The sequence below is a fragment of the Boleophthalmus pectinirostris genome, unplaced genomic scaffold (assembly GCF_026225935.1).
Source record: "Boleophthalmus pectinirostris isolate CB_2022bp ecotype Guang Dong unplaced genomic scaffold, ASM2622593v1 HiC_scaffold_8, whole genome shotgun sequence".
In the NCBI taxonomy this organism is placed as follows: domain Eukaryota; kingdom Metazoa; phylum Chordata; class Actinopteri; order Gobiiformes; family Gobiidae; genus Boleophthalmus; species Boleophthalmus pectinirostris.
The window spans coordinates 32,417,661-32,435,496 of NW_026571515.1; the positions used below are offsets into that span (position 1 = coordinate 32,417,661).

A 17,836-nucleotide genomic window follows, 5' to 3' on the forward strand; every position below is an offset into this window, starting at 1 on the left:
GTGAATGGTGAAGGTTATCCCAGGACATTTAAGTGCCACTCTCTAACCCCCCTCTGTCTCCCCACAGATTGAGAAGATCATGACACTGATTGGTGCAGGCATTGATTTTTCCAGAGATCAGCAGTACGCCACCCCAGGTACTGACTCCCTCCCTCTACTGCTATCATTATTGCTGTGTTGTATTTTCTAGAACAAGCATTAAGACATTAAGTTAATTAAAACATTAAAGATTCACTATGTAACTTTTCTGGTTGGGGGTCTTGTCTATAACTGCATTGTCTGGAATGTTTCACAATATAACATTGCACTTATCTATACTTCATTGATTTTAATTACTGGGGTTTTTATTGCATGAAAATCCCTTGAAAAAGATGTATGCACAACTTGTTTAGGTGGCATCTCCACGGATAGAGAAGTTAGTGCTGTGCTGGAGAAAAAATCAGGCAAAGCAATGTCATTTCGATGAAGACAAGCCGATTGCAGATCCTCCACCAGAAAAGTTGCACCTTTAAAGAGCCGAGTGATTAATCAAATCTGATGAAAAAATAATGTAATGTTATTTTCTTGTCAAGATCAAAAAATTAAATTTGGTATTGGTTTAGCAATTAATATTCCAGTGTCTCTCAAATGCGCATGTTCCTAATTAAAATGTGCACTGTGAGTCCAACACACCTAATCAAGTCTACAAAACTGCAGTTAAGTACATTTTTCATGCAAGTCATTCAGTCTGTGCCACTGCTTTGCCTGCAGTGTGTGGTGTATGAATTAGTTAGTGCTTGTAAGTGAGAGTGGGTGAAAGGTAGTAACGCGATATAACCATGACCAGTTAGTTAGTAGTTCATGTTCATGTTAGTAGTTCATGACAATTGGTATTAGGGTTGGGAATCACAAGGACCCTCACAACACAATATGCCTCACAATACAATATTATAAGATATGGCGATAATCAATATATTGCACATGCTACTCTGTGATATAATGCTTTTTTTTAAAGAGCCAAATATATTTTAGCAACAATATTTCTTTGTTAAACCACTACATAAGCCAGTTTCCTTCCACTAAATAAACTAAACTAAACTAAATTGCAGTTCAGTCACAAAAAAATTGCTAAAAGATACCAAAAAATACTCAACAGCCCCAAAATTTTTCTTCACTTTTTTTTTTTTTTTTTGCACACACCTAATTGGTATGCCTTTTTAATATTTAGAAGTGTAGAGGTATAGCTCATTTTGTCTATTCCTATTTTTATAATTATAGGAATCGATGATATTGGACAGCCTTAATATGTTTAGGCTCTATATATGCTGACCGCAATGACTTCAATTACCTTTTGTTTTTCTATTCCCTTCACCTTTAGAATAGACTTTGCTTAGACTGCCTTTGTATTTATTGAAGCATTGCAGTAGACATGGTGGTATTTTGTACAAGTGCTCTGGTTGTTATATTCTGCGATGAAGCTGACTGTTTAAATATTTACTGCAACGTATGTCTGGGGATGAGCTCGCCTGGCTTTGTAGCTTCAGGAAAGATGAGACCACTGCAGTTTTTAGAATCATATTAGTCTAGCATAAAATTTAGCCTTAAGATGAATTTTCTAAATGTTTTCAATCATGTTTGGGCTGTCAAGAGCTTTTTATCAAATTTTGAAGCACAATATATTGCTACAGAGATGTATCGTGATAAAATATATTACTGAAATACTATAGACAGTGTCTTTAAGAGGCCTGAGCTGCAAGAAATAAACAAATCAAAATGAAATAATTACCTGTATCCAAGTCTGCTCTTTAACCTTTTTGTTTTTGTATTAAAACAAAAATACCTCGATCTTCCCACTTTAACAAATAAAATATGTACACGTATATTGTTCCAGCCAATAAGTTGTCAGTAATTAGTCATAGAATACATGTTAAAGTGAGAGTCAAAGACAAAAACAAAGTTAAAATGTATTCACATGGTCAGAGCATTAGTATGTGACGTAAAGCTAGAGGAGCAGCCACCTGCAGTGTCACGGGGAGGCGGAGGAAGAAGTGAAACTGCTTGTGTGTGGAGGGAGAGAGAGGGAGAGGGAGAGAGAGAGGGAAACGAGTGAGAGGAGAGGGGGAGAGAAAGGGAGAGGGGGAGGGGGAGAGAGGAGAGGGGGTTGAAGGCAGCAGAATTATGAGCAGTCAGGACAATAGAAGGGCACTACTGCATCCCTGCTGCTGTGAGCCTGTGTTTTTCTGAAGGAGTGGCTGGACGGTTGCTTTTGGACCTGTGCTGGACCTGAGAGGACCTGGGATAAAAACAGGACCACTGCATGAGCTCTAGAGGAGTCTGTTTTAAGGACTAGTTACTTCTGAAACTCTTGTGGAATTTTCTTATCGGAGATACACATGGATTATTGTTTTACTTAAATGAAGACATAATCTGCAAATCAGATTTGAAAAATGACTGACTAATGTGTGTGCTGCAGTGATATGGACAAGTGATGCAGTTATGTTGATCCAGTCTAAGAAGTGCTTTATTCAGATCTTTAGTATCTTGTGAATCGAGCTTGAGACATCGGCCTCAGTGCTACAGGATACATCTGCTGGCAGCTGTCAGTCCTGTCTGTGTGTGGTCCTGTGTCTACACTTGGACTTATTCAGTTTAGTAAAGTTTAAAGTTCTTCAGAGTTATATTTCAAACTGTATGATGTGTTAGCTGTAGACAACGTGTATTCTCCAGTGTTTGAGTTTGGACCCGTGGGTGCCTCTGCACTGTCTCCACTGTCCCTCGGGTGCTGCCCCCTCAGTCACCCTGTCTGCCTTGCCGCTGTGCTGTGCTCGGCTGTGTTGGCCGAGGATGATGTGGCAATGCCACATCTCATCGTCCGAGTGCCGCTGTTATCGGCTCAAAGGCTTCTCTCTGCTCAAGCGCTTCCCCCTGTCCACAGGTGCAGGACGCCTCCTGGAGCAGCCGGTGGGAGACTGGCTGGAGCACGTGGGGCTGCCTCAGTACGAGAGCAAACTACTGCTCAATGGATTTGACGACCTGCACTACATGGTGAGTCCGTACCTGAACTTTTAGTCTTCTTTGTTTAGAAAAAAAATATTTTCATTTTTCATCCCATATTCTATGACCAGCATATACCGTGCATTCTATAGTTAAATTCCATGTTTTATTTTTAATTGACTTGAATATTGCCATATTCATTTATAATAATTTATTCTTTGACATGATTACCCCACAGTATCAGACTGCATGTCTCCATTTAGTCATTACATTAGCCCAGTGCTGAGTACATCTGATACTGAAGAACATCTCCAAGAGGAGTGAGATGTTATTACAGAGCAGAGCTTTCTGCAGCCCTGAGCGCTCATCATCAGTCTGCTCCTGTGGATTTGTCAGAGATCAGGTCTGAAGAGGGACCAGAGGAGATGGAGCAGTAATCAGGGACTATTCCCTGACTATTCTGTTACGCTCACCTTTAAAGAGGTTTAAAACACCTAAACTGGTCATCTGTGCAAACTCAGGTGTAGTTTTACAGTTCATTCTCACTCTCCAAATTGCAAACATGTTCATAATCTTCCCACAGAGCTCAACTGAACAAAAGTGTTGGATTCTCTGTCAAAGCCAGACATAATCCTGTTCTTAAATCAGCCGGCCTCATTCTGTAGAGGCTGAGGCGGCTGTACGTGACTGATATGAGCCTGAATAATACCTGCACAAAGTTTTAATCCACTTTATATAGCCACACTCTGTACATTTGGGCCCCCCTCTCTGCTCTCAAACCATTGAAGTCGATCTTGAGGCTTAATCTTCTGCTGTCTCTGATTCTCTCCTCCCTCACTCATCTTTTTCAAAGCACAGAGCTGGCAACTTTTCTCTTCATTTTTCATCTTTAAATGGCTTCGAGACCACATACGAACTTCCTCTAAAATTTTTGGAACTTTTTGTAGGAACTTGTCTTTCAAAAGGATGATCTTATGTGTTTAGCATAAGGTTTAATTAATTGTATTATAGTCGCAATTACCCATTCACATGTTTTCTTTTAAAAACAATTCCTTACCCATTTTTCTCATATTTAAAGTTTGGGTTTTCTTATTTGATCCTTATAATGAAATTAATCTTCCACAGTTGACCCGTCTTTCAATTCTGCTGGTTCAATCTGTCAGGAGCAGTGGGTACCACAGTGTAGGGACTCCAGTTTATCCTTTATTATTGGGTGTTCACTTGACAGCATTACTTACATATTTATAATACATGGCTCCTCTTGCCTAAGATCCAGAATACACACTTCAGTACTTAGCTTGGCCACTGCCTCTGAATCTCACTTGAGTTCAGATGAAAGTGAATTATTTGAATCAGGGACGTGCATGGTCTGTCTGTATCAAAACAAATATGGCTGCTTACAATGAAAAAAGAAAGGAAATAAATAGCACAGGGGTCTAAAAAACATCACAGATTTCTGCAAATTTCTGTATAAAACTATTGAGAGATATAATTTTGGATAATGCCAGGCAAGGTCCCCTCAGCAAGCAGACTGAGAGTTAAATCTTAAAGCCTGAACAGACTACACAGGATTAACAATGGCAAAAGATGTATGAACTTTTTTTTATACATCCCTTGCCATCATGGACTCTCTACAAACAATTTAAAAAAGATATATTTGTATTATATTTATTCTGTTTTAATTTTTATTACAAATGTGTACAGAGCCTGAAACAGTACAAGTTCTGAACCTGTGCCAGTGTGGTGTGTGAGCAGTGTCCAGCTCGTAGTGCGGTGACTAATTACAGCGTGTTTACTCGGCCGGACAAACTGCTGTGATGTGCCGCCTGCAGCTCCACAGTCAGATCAATAATGACGGTCAGTGCAGAGGGCTGGAGGCTGGAGCAGGGACAGCGATCATACAAAACCTATTAGATTATTTGTATTGACCAGTGAAGAGGGACAAAGTGGACTGTTTACTGGGCAACATTGGTAGTGACAAGACAGCAACGGCCAGTTAGCCATATGTGTGTGTGTGTTAGTTCATATTAGCTCGTGTTGTTATGGCTTGGCACTCTAAAGTAGTGGTTCTCAAACTGTGGTATGGGTATCACTAGTGGTCTTGCTGCACTTGGGGTCCTATGCAATTCTAATGTCTGTTTAAAGGTGCATTATGAGACTTTCTGATGGAAGGTTTGCCATGTGTCTGTTTGTATGAGGATGTTACGTGCATTCTTACTGTGTGTGGGCTCGCCTCTCTGCAGATCTGACCCGTAACTGGGCTAATGGCATGACTTTTTTGTTTCCATGGAGATTAATGTTTGACTGTATGGTATTAAATATATCCAAGACAAAGTAACAACAATCTCCATGGAGACATTTAAACTTAGGTTAGATGTGGAATAGACTTGTTATGGACCTGAATTACAAATTTCTGAAAAACTAAATTTTTAGTACTTTGTTCTGCCTTTCCATATGCCATAAATTCTTTACAAGTTTACCAAAACAATAGAAAACCTTTACATAAACCAATCATTTGACACTTTGTTACTACAGTCACTTGTTTTGCTAATTGGATAATAGTCACATGAAGTAACTTTGGATTGAATTCCACTTTTCCTTATTATATTTTACTTCACGTCCCTTCGAGGCCTGTACTACAAGCGTCTATTAAAAGTACTGATAAAAGTCTTTCAGAAAGTTAAAAGCAATGATCTGTTCCCCTCAAACTATGGCCTGGATTTTGTGCTTTTTAAACCTTAGGGACTCCCGAGGCTGTGCTGCGGATAGGGCAAATAGAGCTCTGCATTTTAATAAGAGGACAGAGGAAAGCATAGACGGATGGGCTGCGCTAAGCCAGGCACAAAACCAAATATTATACAGTGAACTAGTTGTACTGTATGTATATAATTTATGTTGATGTCAAAATGTCTTGGGTCTCAGTGTGAAACCAGATAATCTCAACTTTCCCACTGATTTGTCACTGTCATGCTGTCTAAAGCTTATGAAGAAATGCGCATGAGAGCCGGCTGTAATATTCTGCAGTTATTTTGAGTGTCGATGATTTGTCCCCATTTTGAAGCCTGTGTCATCTGCATTCAGCATCCATCACTCCAAGAAGGAACTCTAATGCATATATTTAAAATGTTAACTGTATTGATTTATGCTAGGGGTGCAGTAGGAGTGGCACTGCAAGGTTGTAAAAAGTATGACAGTAATGAGATATGAGATTTGGAAGTGGAATTTTGGAGATATGAACTACAGCTAGCTGCTACTGAACAATACATGCATTCTTACTGTGAGTGGGATTCACCAATTCACAGATCTGACCTGTTGCTTGTTTTGGTTGCATCACCTTGTGCTTGTCTGTATGGCGATAGATGTGTTAAATCCCAATCAGGTGTCAAACAGTCCTCCAGAAAAGTTACACAGTGCTTCTTTTTATTCATTTTTTTATGATTACTAGAACTTCTTCTACTAAAGATCCAATTACTCCTAGGCCTGGTACATTACATATACCATTTCTTTGCACTAGCAGGGATTTTTTTTTTCTCATTGTTTGTAGTATTGAGCCTACTTGAGCTACTTAAACTATTATTGTGCCTCTGACCATACCGGCTTGTCAAAGCCTGATCCTGCCAGATCTCAGAAGCTAAGCAGGACTGGGTCTCGTTAGTACGTGGATGGGAGACCACTGGGAAAATCAGGTGCCACAGGGGGGCACCAGTCATACACAAACACACACAAAAAAAAAGTGTTGTTGCGTCCTTAGGCAAGACACTTCACCCACATTGCCTAGTATAAAAGTGGTGTGTGTGTGTGTGAGAGAGTGATGGTGGTGGTCAGAGGGACCCATGGCACAGATTGGCATGGTTGCCGCACTTTCGTCAGTCTGCCCCAGGGCAGCTGTGACTACAATAGTAGCTTACAATCACCGGGTATGAAGTGAATGAATAATGCTCTGTAAAGTGTCTTTGTGACATATGTCTGTGAAAAGCACTATACAAAATAAAGACTTACTTACTTAAGTAATATTAATATTATCTTTCAACTGGATATTTTTGTGTAGCAATATAGCTTATTTTTAAAATTGTTATCATCAAATTACCACTTAAGTATTTCTTTATGCATTTGTTATTGATATTTGTCTCATTAACATACACGTTTTTCATTAAATGTTACAGTAAGTTCAAGTTTGTTGTTTTCAGGAAATGTACTGGCCAGGTGTATGAATGTGTTCTACTTTGCTCTCAGCTCTGTGCTCCAGCTGTATACATTACATAGGATGGTTGAGTAAGCATCATTTTACCTTGAGCTTTACATCGAGCTGTTAGCCCTGAACCATCACGTTTGTCCCTGAGGCTGAGATTTAGCTCCTGGTCATGTGTTTCATTATAAGAGCCAGGTAAACATTCCACTGTCATTCACTATTTTAACATTACACTGCAAAAAAGATCTACATGCAGTGTTTCTCAAACTGTGGTAAGCGGGCTGCCTCTAGTTATATGGAGGGCAATATGCATCTTGAGTAGCATGTGTAATACAGAGGGAAATGAATATGTTTGTCCTTTTCGATTTTGGTTTATTATTACTTATTAATTATTATAACTTCTTTATTCGCCTGTCTCTTTTTTCTCTCATTTTAGACTGTGTTGTTTAGACTCAATTTAGGCCTGGCATAGTCCAAGTTTAGATCTGGTGGTGCTTGGAAATCCAAATATATTTTTGGTACATGGTTTGAGATCTATAGTATAGTTGACATTATATTAATTAAAAATGTTCTTTTGATGTATTTGCTCATAAAATTAGTAATTTGTAGGTAGTTGCTGAGTTAGATGTTTTCCGAAGGATGATGGACCTTAATCTTTTTGTACATTTTCTGTTTGTCCAACCTAGATGCTTTGAATTAAGCTTTATTTCATTTAATTCAAAATTACACTGGAAATAAGCAATCTTCACCAACAAACACTTTTGGTTTTGTAAGCCGCATAGTCTTGTTCTCATAAGAAAATCTAACTAAATTAATCAAAAAATCCCTTGAACTAAGATAAATATTTTGAACGAATGTCGCTTTGTATTTTTTACAGTGTATGACCTTTCTCACGCTGCCCATCAGGCTAATGGAGCTTTAATAGTGCTAGTTAAAACTCAATTATCCTTACTGCCAACTCATTCGTTTGCTAAGTTAATGTTATGTAGCATTGAAAGCTTTACATAGCGGGGTGCTTCCCTCTCCCCCGCTGTTAGTTACTGTCAGCTTTAGCGCCCCAGCCAACCAGCTCATATTGCTGACCAGTCTTCAGGCGCTTGCATTGATTTATTGCTTGTGTCTCCATTATCCATGACCTGCCACACTGTCTCCGCGGTGATCCTTCTTGTAACCAAAGATGGAGTTTGACCGCCCTCTCCCCAGACGACTCCCCCTCCTCCACAAACTGAAGACTGTTGAGTGGTTATTGACATGGCCTCCTCATTGCATTTGCTGGGCGCTGGGTGGGAAGGTCTCAAGGTCTCTCAGAGCCAGGTGTAATTGACCTTTTTTCTGCAATCGTAGCGTTATTTCTAATCAATACAAACTATGTATCGCCTTGAATGCCATTGGTTTAGTTTTTTTTTCAATAGATTTAGCATGTAACAAGATTCTGTTGTTAGCAAATGTGAAGTCACTTAACAGATGTGGTGTTTCTGCAGGGGAGCAATGTCATGGAGGACCAGGACTTGAGGGAGATCGGGATCACAGACGCAAGCCACCGCAAGAAAATCCTCCACGCAGCGCGATCATTACCAAAGGTATTAGTCCAACATTGTATAAACATTGTATAAATCACATACCCATGTTGGCTAGCCCATTTAAAATGGCTTTACTTCTGTGGGAATATCAGGTGACATAGTGTGGCAGAAGTGGCTACTGTCATCGTGTCCTTATGCAAGACACTTTACCCACCTTGCCTAGTTTTTTTACATTGACAGTATCTTGTTGCTGTAACCCATTTCGAATATGATATTGATTGTATAAATGCTAACCACTATTCACAACTGCTTTAAGTTATATGTTGCTTTATTTCATGTTATATTAATTGGTATTGGTCTTTTGTTGTGCAGGTGAAGGTGTTTGGTTGTGATGGCAGCTGCTCCCTCTCGTCATGGCTGGAAAACCTGGGTCTTCAGGAGTACTTGCCGAACTTCCTGTCGAGTGGATATCGCACTTTAGACTGTGTCAAAAACCTGTGGGAACTGGAGATAGTGAATGTGAGTCTCACTGGAGCGCAGACACTATCCGGGCCATCAGAGGGGAATGAATGTCCTACTGCTCCAAAAAACTGTCTGATTTAAGTCAACTTCAAGGAGACACAAGTCAAGAAGTTAAAGCAGACCTATTATGCAAAAAAAAAAACTTTTCAACCTTTAACCATGTTCTACTTGTTTCCCCTTCTCATCTACTCTCTTGAAAATGTATTTGGAGTGATTTGTACATATTCAAACCAAACTGCAGGTGTATGAGCAATAAGAAACCATATTGCCTATCAAGCCCTGTTTTCATAGCCAGCGGTAGACACCCACTGCTCTGTACTTACTTTGTTCTTTTATTTTATTTTCTGAATCGGTGATAGGCAGTGGTTCATAGGCATTTTGCTACAAAACTACTAGCTTTACTACTCACTAGCATGATCTGCAGCTCAGAGGTGCCGACAACTTCAGAGCTCTTTGTTGTGATGGCGTTTACGGTAACATTCGCTCCCGCAAGAATCCATATCCTCGTTTAGAACTAACAAGTTTACACATTTATTTTTATTTTCACCAGGTAATTTTGCAGCATTGTAAAATGATAAACAATATTCTCAATATTCATATTTTTCTTATATTCACAAAAACATTCTTCTCTGAAGGTACCTAATTCATCTAGCCTAATAGCATAGTTGCCTAAGTCATGTTTGAACGTTTTCAGAAAGCAAGAAAAAAACACATTTTTTAGCAAGCACATTGGTATTTTTTATTGTATAGAGATGACAAAGGCAGACAGTGATTTTAGACTCTAACAAGCATTCTGATAGACTGAGAACATAGGCAATAAGGCAGGGTGATGCAGCAGTGATAGGAGAGTAAAGTTAGGCAGATATCACAATCTGGCCAAAAAAAAATTACTTAGGCAATTATGCTATTAGGCCAACACTATAACAAATGTTTTGCTACAGCTAGTAACTGTTTATCTGCAACCTTATTCTGCAGCCTTATTCATTTGTGAATAATGATACATTCAGATAGAACCCCACTTGTGAGTAACAGTGTTTAGTGCATTACCTGTTGATTTGATAGAAGTCAGTGCTGTTTTTTACTCCTTCTTCGTACTTTTTGACACAGGGCAAACCCATCTAAACTTCTTTGTATAGATTAGTAAAGTATATTTGTTGCCTGGCAGGTTGGACTAAGATTACATGCTAAAATCTTTCTGTTTTGCAGGTTTTAAAGATCACATTATTGGGTCATAGGAAACGTATCATTGCTTCTTTAGCAGAACGGCCGTATGAGGAGCCGCCCGTCAAACCTCCACGTCTCTCTCAGATCAGGGTAAGGACTTTTCATTCTTTAATACTCTGCTCTGTGTAAACGTCAGCCTACAAATTGGATACTGATAAATATGCATTACTGCCCGTCTCCGCAGTGCCTTGACCTGCCAGGTTCCCAGTCTTCATCTCCTCTGAGTCATTTGGACTCTTACACCGGACACTCCATGGATCCTCTGCTGCCACCTGGAGACAGAAAGAAAAGTTTTGATGCAGACTACGAGGTTCCACAAAGACATAGGCAAAGACCACAGGTAAATATTTAAGACTTTATTCAGGTTTGGGGACAGAATTGGCAAATTGTAAATTGTAAAGTTCTATGATATGTATGTAATTTCTTCTTCGAACAACAGAATGTCACGTCGTCTTATTCATAACCTGGTGACTCAGTACTGGTTAAGATTTTTACAAATGAAATTCATGTGGTTCTTGTATTGTTACAGCTTGTCATGTTTCAATCTTCTCTCAAATGTTAATACTCTTAAACATGGTTAGGTTTAGATTATGTTTTAATAGTGAGACCCTGTTTAAAATAAAAAATTTTAATCTTAGCCACAATGCTTTCAATTTGATATACTTCGTTCAGCCCTACTTTACAGTTAAGAAGTAAAAATTTGTATTTTTTTTTTTTTAGGAAAGACAAGAAGAGCGGTATCATGAACCTCGTCTGACACTCCGACCGCCCAGCCTGGCAGCACCGTACGCCCCTGTACAGAACTGGCATCATCAACCTGAGAAACTCATATTTGAATCCTGTGCCTACGAAGCCAGTGTAAGCCTGGTTTTATTTACTGCATTAACTGAATGTATAATGTGGGTCCTGTGTTTGAACATGTTTATTCTTTGCAGTACCTGGGTTCCATGCTTATCAAAGATCTGCGGGGTACAGAGTCTACCCAGGATGCATGTGCCAAAATGAGGGTAGGGTTTATTTTTCCCTTTCCCACTGAAACAGACTTAAAATCACTAATAGTACTGCTTGTGGTTCTGACTGTGCTGTGTTGTCTTTTTCTCAGAGATCAACTGAGCAGTTAAGAAAAGTGCCAACCATTGTCCTCTCAATAACATACAAGGGAGTCAAATTTATTGATGCAGCCAATAAGGTAAGCTCTACCACTCAACAAATCCAGTCAAACATGGAGAACAGAGATCGCACATGAATCTGTTGGTTTGTTCATTTTATTTTTTGTTTTGTTTTCTAGAACATCATTGCTGAACATGAGATCAGAAACATCTCATGTGCAGCTCAGGACCCAGAGGACCTGTGCACGTTTGCCTACATCACAAAAGACCTACAGACCAACCACCACTACTGCCATGTGTTTAGCACTGTAGATGTGGTAAGAATATTTTCTTAAAAACTCTTAACATCCAGTAGTAAAAGTAAAGCTACTGTGGGCCTGTTGCTGGTAGAGAATTTCCACCACTTTGAGGCAGACACCTTACCCACCTGCTTATATGAAATAGGTGTTACTGTGGTCAGTGTGTGGTTATAAGAGTTGCCACCAGGGGAGAGAATGAATAACACCCCATGCTAGTAAAGCATCATTTAGTATGAAGAAAAGTGAAAGATTGAATGTATGACAAGGACAAATTCATGTACATTTTTTCAATAAATATAACTTAAAACATTATGAAACATTCTAGATTAATGAAGACCAGTAAAGGTGTTTGGGAACGGGTACCAAATACAGACTTGGACAAACTTTATTGATCCACAAGGGAAATTATCTGGACACAGTAGCTCTCACATCACAATATATTATAATAACCATGAAATTCTGCTTTATTTTCTGGTTTTGAGTCTATATCTCAATAGACATAACTAACCTTGTTCCATCACAGAAGTATGAATAGTATCTGCCTCATACACGAGCAGTCTTTTTGATATGTTAATTTCGTTGCCTCTAACCTGACCTCCTCTCTGCACTAGAACCTGACCTATGAGATTATTCTGACGCTGGGCCAGGCGTTTGAAGTGGCCTATCAGCTCGCTCTGCAGGCACAACGGACCAAACAGCACCAAAACATCCCTCTGGCCTCCACCGCCGAGATCGTAGAAACCAAGTCCACCCGACCTGTGCCAAAGCCAAGAGGCAGTGTACGCAGATCTGCAGTAAGTGGCACTACAAATAGACAGACAGACAGATACTTTATTAATCCCGAGGAAAATTCAAGAATACATATTACTGGACAGAATATTTTAGTAACATTAGTAACACACTACTTAAAGGTCCGGATTTTGTATTTAAGGAAAATTTGTCTTGCCCCTCTACAAATATTGCATAAGCAGCTCTTATACAAGAACATAAATCTGTGCTGTGTAATATCTACATTTAATTAAGCGTGTTATTGTCTGAAAATGAGAAAGTGCCTTGTTAGCATGCTAGTTGTTGTTAGCGTTACTGCTCTGGCCTCTTATAGCTGTGAAAGGTACTTGTCAAGTCATTGTGGTTAATAATTAGGATACTCAGAATGAGTAAGGAAATGGAGGAATAGCTTTGCACCACTCTAAACCATTTAAAAATAACTAGTTCTGTTTTTTTACATTTTAAATATCTAAATTATGCATCTATCATTTAAAATATCATTGTTGGTTGGTTTTGTTTAATGGTTTTAAGAAAAATACCTTAAATCAACATTATGATATGAAGTTTTACAATTTTTTAAAGCTTTTACTGTTATAAAACTAGGTCAACAATCACCACCTTCCTTCATTGTGCTAGCTGAGTGTACCACGTGATCAGTCTTATCACTTCACTCGCTCTCCTCACCTCATGTATTCTCAGTTCTTTCTAATGCCCTTGTTCACACCCTTATGTTCCACAGCTCGCATTACACCTGCCTTCTGTCTGTGTCAGTGCGTTGTGTTTGTTCTTTTCCTCCGGCTGCTCTCTTTATCGGGATGGGACAATAAACAATAGTCACAAAAGAAGGGTAGACAATCATTTTGTTTAATTATTATGTTTGTCAACAAAGATAATTGCCATTTTCACCACCAGATTGGGCTGAAAAAAATCTACTTATGCATTATGCTCTCTTCTAGATTGTTGTTGTTTTTCATTTACGACAAATCACTCCAATTTACGAAGAGGTGGGTAGTACATTAGTTCGCATTTACTTGAGTTACTTTTTAAAGATTTTTATTTAATTTTTATTTAATTTCAGAATCCTTTTGTAGTAGTACACATTTACTGCTACTTGAGTAATATTATTGAATATCATTATTGAAGTAACAGTACTCGCACAGTACTTGAGTAACTGTTTTGGCTACTCTTCCAACTCTAATTCTACAAGTGACAAATTACTTAGGTTGACAATATGAAATGATTGGAACATTTGTGTTTCTTGCACTACTCCTTTATAATTTTTTGATAGTCTCACCACCTCTGAATTGAAGTTGTTTAAACATGGAGTAAAATTCGAATATTAATATCATTTTAAGATGTTAGTGATTTTAATAATCATTGTGATATTATCTTTAATCACATTTATTTTGGGCATCATAAAAGCACTTTGGGAACTTTGAGGCTCTATAAATAAAGATTGATTGATGATAATGGTGACACCATATTTCATTTTGGTCCCATGGGTGCTCTCTCTCTTGTCTGACTGGTGGTGCTATGTCTCCCTCAGGACTCCCCTCCTCTCGACAGTCGCTGCTGTTACTGTTGCACCTGCTCTTCCTCTCTCCGCCCCTCGGCTCTGCCGCTGCCCTCTGCCTCTTCTGCCTCCTCTGCAGCTCAGGTGCTGCTCACACTTCCCATATCCTGGCGCATTCCATTTCTGATCTCTTGCCTATTTGAAGACTTGTCTCATATGTTGCATTTAAGAACTTAATTTAAACTCAGATGGCAAGCGGTGGTTGATACTGTAGTTTTATGAGAGAGGCATCAAAGGAAATCTAAATGCTTGACTTTGTTTCCTCCATAAACTCAATGTTTTTAGTCCTCTATGTGCTAACAATCTAGAGATAAAACTAACAATCATTTTACTAATTGATTAACTTGATTACCCTTAAATGAATTTATTAATAATTGAATAGGTATGTGGGTAAATTTTTTACCAACTCTGATTCATATGAAGCTTAATACCTAGATAATATTTTTAGATTCTTTTGGTCAAAATCAGAAAAGGAATGTTCTAATGCCACCACTTTTTGATACTGAATTGAATTATGGAAGTCATCAGAAATGTGATAAGCCCACAAACTCCTTTCCTACTCTGATTCTTCTTACACTTGTGCATTTTGTCCTTGTCCCTTGTGCTAAATGTGATGTCTCTGTAACCAAAAGATACCATTGTTTGTTTTTTTCTTAACATCTACACCCTCTCCTGTCAGTTTGAAGTAATACAACTAAAACATGATTCTCTGATGCATTTTCATAGTGACAGAGTAGATTGATTCATAAAATTTAAAAAATGCAACACAAATAATAAAAAAAAAACTTACATTACTACACCTTTAAGAATAAAAATTTTAATTATGCTTAGAAATTATAATAACTGAAATGTATTTTGCTTATAATTTCAGGGAGAACAACTGGACCAGGAGGGAGATTCACAGTCCCAAAGCAGCTCCACGTGGCTGGTCGACCCCAAGGAATCCAAACGCACCATTAGCACTAAGTACGAGACCACTATATTCTGAGCGGACCCTCCCCTTCTCTGCACCTCCACCGGCCCCTGCTCTCTCCTGGTCTACCCCACCTTCTCTGTGCCTTCCTTTGCAATGTGACTTTACCTATGTCTTTTGGCTGGATCCTGAATCACCATTACTACTTCCTACTTGGTGCTGGGTTCACACAAAACTGCCGCCAACACTTCCTTTTTTACTAATAACTACCTGAAAAAAACTTGGCACCTTCTGAATTCCTTCCAATGTGTGTTACTCCTTGACAAGCCTGCTGCCTATCCGCAATCTATCTTTCTTTAGCTTTATGTAAAATAATTCTTGTGTAACAAAGCAATCAAGCGTGACTACTTTTCTTTTTTCCTTCATGCGCCGGGTTATTCACCAGAAGACGTCTACTTTGATATTTTTCTGTCTGATCTCAAACACTGACTGTATTTGAGCTGAGAAATGCAAATTCATCTACTACCGCTACTCTTCTCTCTATGCTTGGCTGGACATGTTTACCGGGGAAACTGTGAATCCTCCTGGACTAGAACTGATCACATTCTAAAATCCTCACTCCGTCTGTCTTTCGCGTTCAAAAAAGTTGATGATTTTACGCACTGTGATGTGGCCTAACTGTAGCTAATATCTTGGTAGCAATGACTGTGTGGTAGCCAAAGTATGTAGGTTAAATAATGTTGATTCATGGCCTCTACTCATAATGAGATTCACATTTGGTTTGGAGTTAGCACTTTCATCTCTTTGTTTCAAGGGCATGTTGTTTACCTATCCTTTCTCTTTTCAGTTTACAAAGTCTGCCTTTTTGTCACCTGCTTAAATACGTTGCCTTTGGTTTTGTTAAGTTAATCATTTACCGTCATTGAAAAAAGTTAATCTTTATGGATGTGCCATTAGTCATGTAGTGTGTGCTCATCACTTGTGTTGTTTTAACCGGCCTGCTCTGTGCATGTGTGTTGTCCCGATCTGTAGCTGAGCACTGGCCGCTCCCACACACACTGAGCCTGGTGCAATGGATGTAGGGCATTTGTGGAACAGTAACCCACTTCTGCAGAGGAGCTTTTCAGCGCTGGGACATACAAGAGGAGCCGCATCAATCTACATGAACTCGTTCAATGGACAACAGTCAAAATAATATATTCAGTGTATTCGTTCTAACAAACTCATTTGATTTGAGGATGTACAAACAGGTTTGAAATGCAAAACCTGAGAAAGAGGAAGTGGCAATTAACAGAGGTGTCTGTGTTGTGTCAGTACAAACAATATAGCAGAGAAAAGGTGAACACTGCGGTACATGGTCCAAACTCTCCTGCGTCTGTTGCATATTCTCTGAGCAGAACCATGTTGTTTGGTGTAAGGCATCATGTAACTGTGATCTCTTATGTACGATTGCACAAACTCTGAGGACAATGGGCAGAGGAACTGACACTAAAGACTGTTTTTATCTGAGACAGGGTGGCTTTTATTTGATTTACAATAGTTTTGTACATTTTAATTGTTTATACGACAATAGCCTGTCCCAAAGCAGAAACTGGATCAGGCGTGGTACACTGCAGTTCTTCCCTCCCCTGCTCCTTTAGATTTTCTAAACAAAGTTAATCACTAAACCTGCCATGCAGGCTGGTACTACAATAGGCTACGATGTCTCAGTTTGTTGACTGTTAAAGGTACTTCTGATCAGCTGATGTTTATGGTACAAATACTGTCATGGTACATAGGCCAGTATAACAGAAGGCTCACACTGGCACCATCAGCCTGGTCGCATTTAGCTTTTGCACATTGCTAAAAAGCTGGAGAGATTTGGGACTAGTGTGATGATCTCAGTGATCAGATGAATATTGTAAATGATTAGAGTGCTCTGTATTTTGATACTTGAATGATTTTTATTTTATAGATATCTATATGTATATGTATGTATGTAATTTTTGACATTTGTCAAAAAAGACAAAAGGATTATGTCATAACAGAGTTAAACATATCTTGAATAAATACCCTGTGATTAAATAAGGCTGAGGGGCGCGACTCAGCGGAGGGACCTCACATAAAGAGATTGTACATATCTTGGGCTTCCAGTCTTTTTTATGATTATTTTCATAATTGTACATTGATTAAATGGCTCAAGTAATTTGTGACTGACTCATTGTTTGTTTTTGATATGCACATTATTAAACTCAAGATGTATGTGATTTTTCAGCCCTAAAAGCAAACATAAAAGTATCAAACAAGGCAAAACCCATTTCCTTGTTATTGTTAATAAGCACTTTCTCCATGACAACAATCTACAAATCCTCTACATGTAATTTAGAATTTAGATGGATAGATAGATAATACTTTATTGATCCCAAATAAAGGGGATAATTTAATGATATGCGTATGAACTGAGCTCTTGCTGCCACTTAAAATTTTCCAGACTGTAGTTACAGATGAGTGCACATGAGAAAGTTAGAAAACATCTTCAGTGTTTTGTTTTTTCTTACATTCCTCTGTGGTCACATGCATCAGCCCGTTGCCTCACCTGCCTCATTAATGAATCAACAGAGCATGCAAAGCTACACACATTTAACTTGATCTAACATGTCCACTTTTTTCCTTTGTCCACCTGTGCACCCAGTGAACGCTCAAATGTATCGCCCACTTTAATTCTATTCATGGGTTTTAACTTTCTGTTATATGCAGCATTTAAGGA

At 38.8% G+C, this 17,836-nt stretch overlaps 1 protein-coding gene across 2 annotated transcripts in view; it reads left to right on the top strand.

Annotated features, from left to right (window-relative positions):
• The window catches only part of LOC110164603 (ankyrin repeat and SAM domain-containing protein 1A), a 60,354-nt gene extending 43,075 nt beyond the window's left edge, over window positions 1-17,279 (top strand). The window contains exons 15-27 of one of the 2 annotated variants that reach the window (XM_055165723.1): window positions 68-137; window positions 2,915-3,024; window positions 8,644-8,742; window positions 9,055-9,201; window positions 10,411-10,518; window positions 10,613-10,768; window positions 11,149-11,286; window positions 11,364-11,435; window positions 11,531-11,617; window positions 11,717-11,854; window positions 12,448-12,630; window positions 15,049-15,143; window positions 16,123-17,279. In XM_055165723.1, the coding sequence (XP_055021698.1) occupies window positions 68-137; window positions 2,915-3,024; window positions 8,644-8,742; window positions 9,055-9,201; window positions 10,411-10,518; window positions 10,613-10,768; window positions 11,149-11,286; window positions 11,364-11,435; window positions 11,531-11,617; window positions 11,717-11,854; window positions 12,448-12,630; window positions 15,049-15,143; window positions 16,123-16,126 (1,407 nt within the window). In that variant the 3' untranslated portion in view covers window positions 16,127-17,279. The other variant, XM_055165722.1, reaches the window with a different exon arrangement.
• Window positions 17,280-17,836: the final 557 nt, after the last annotated feature.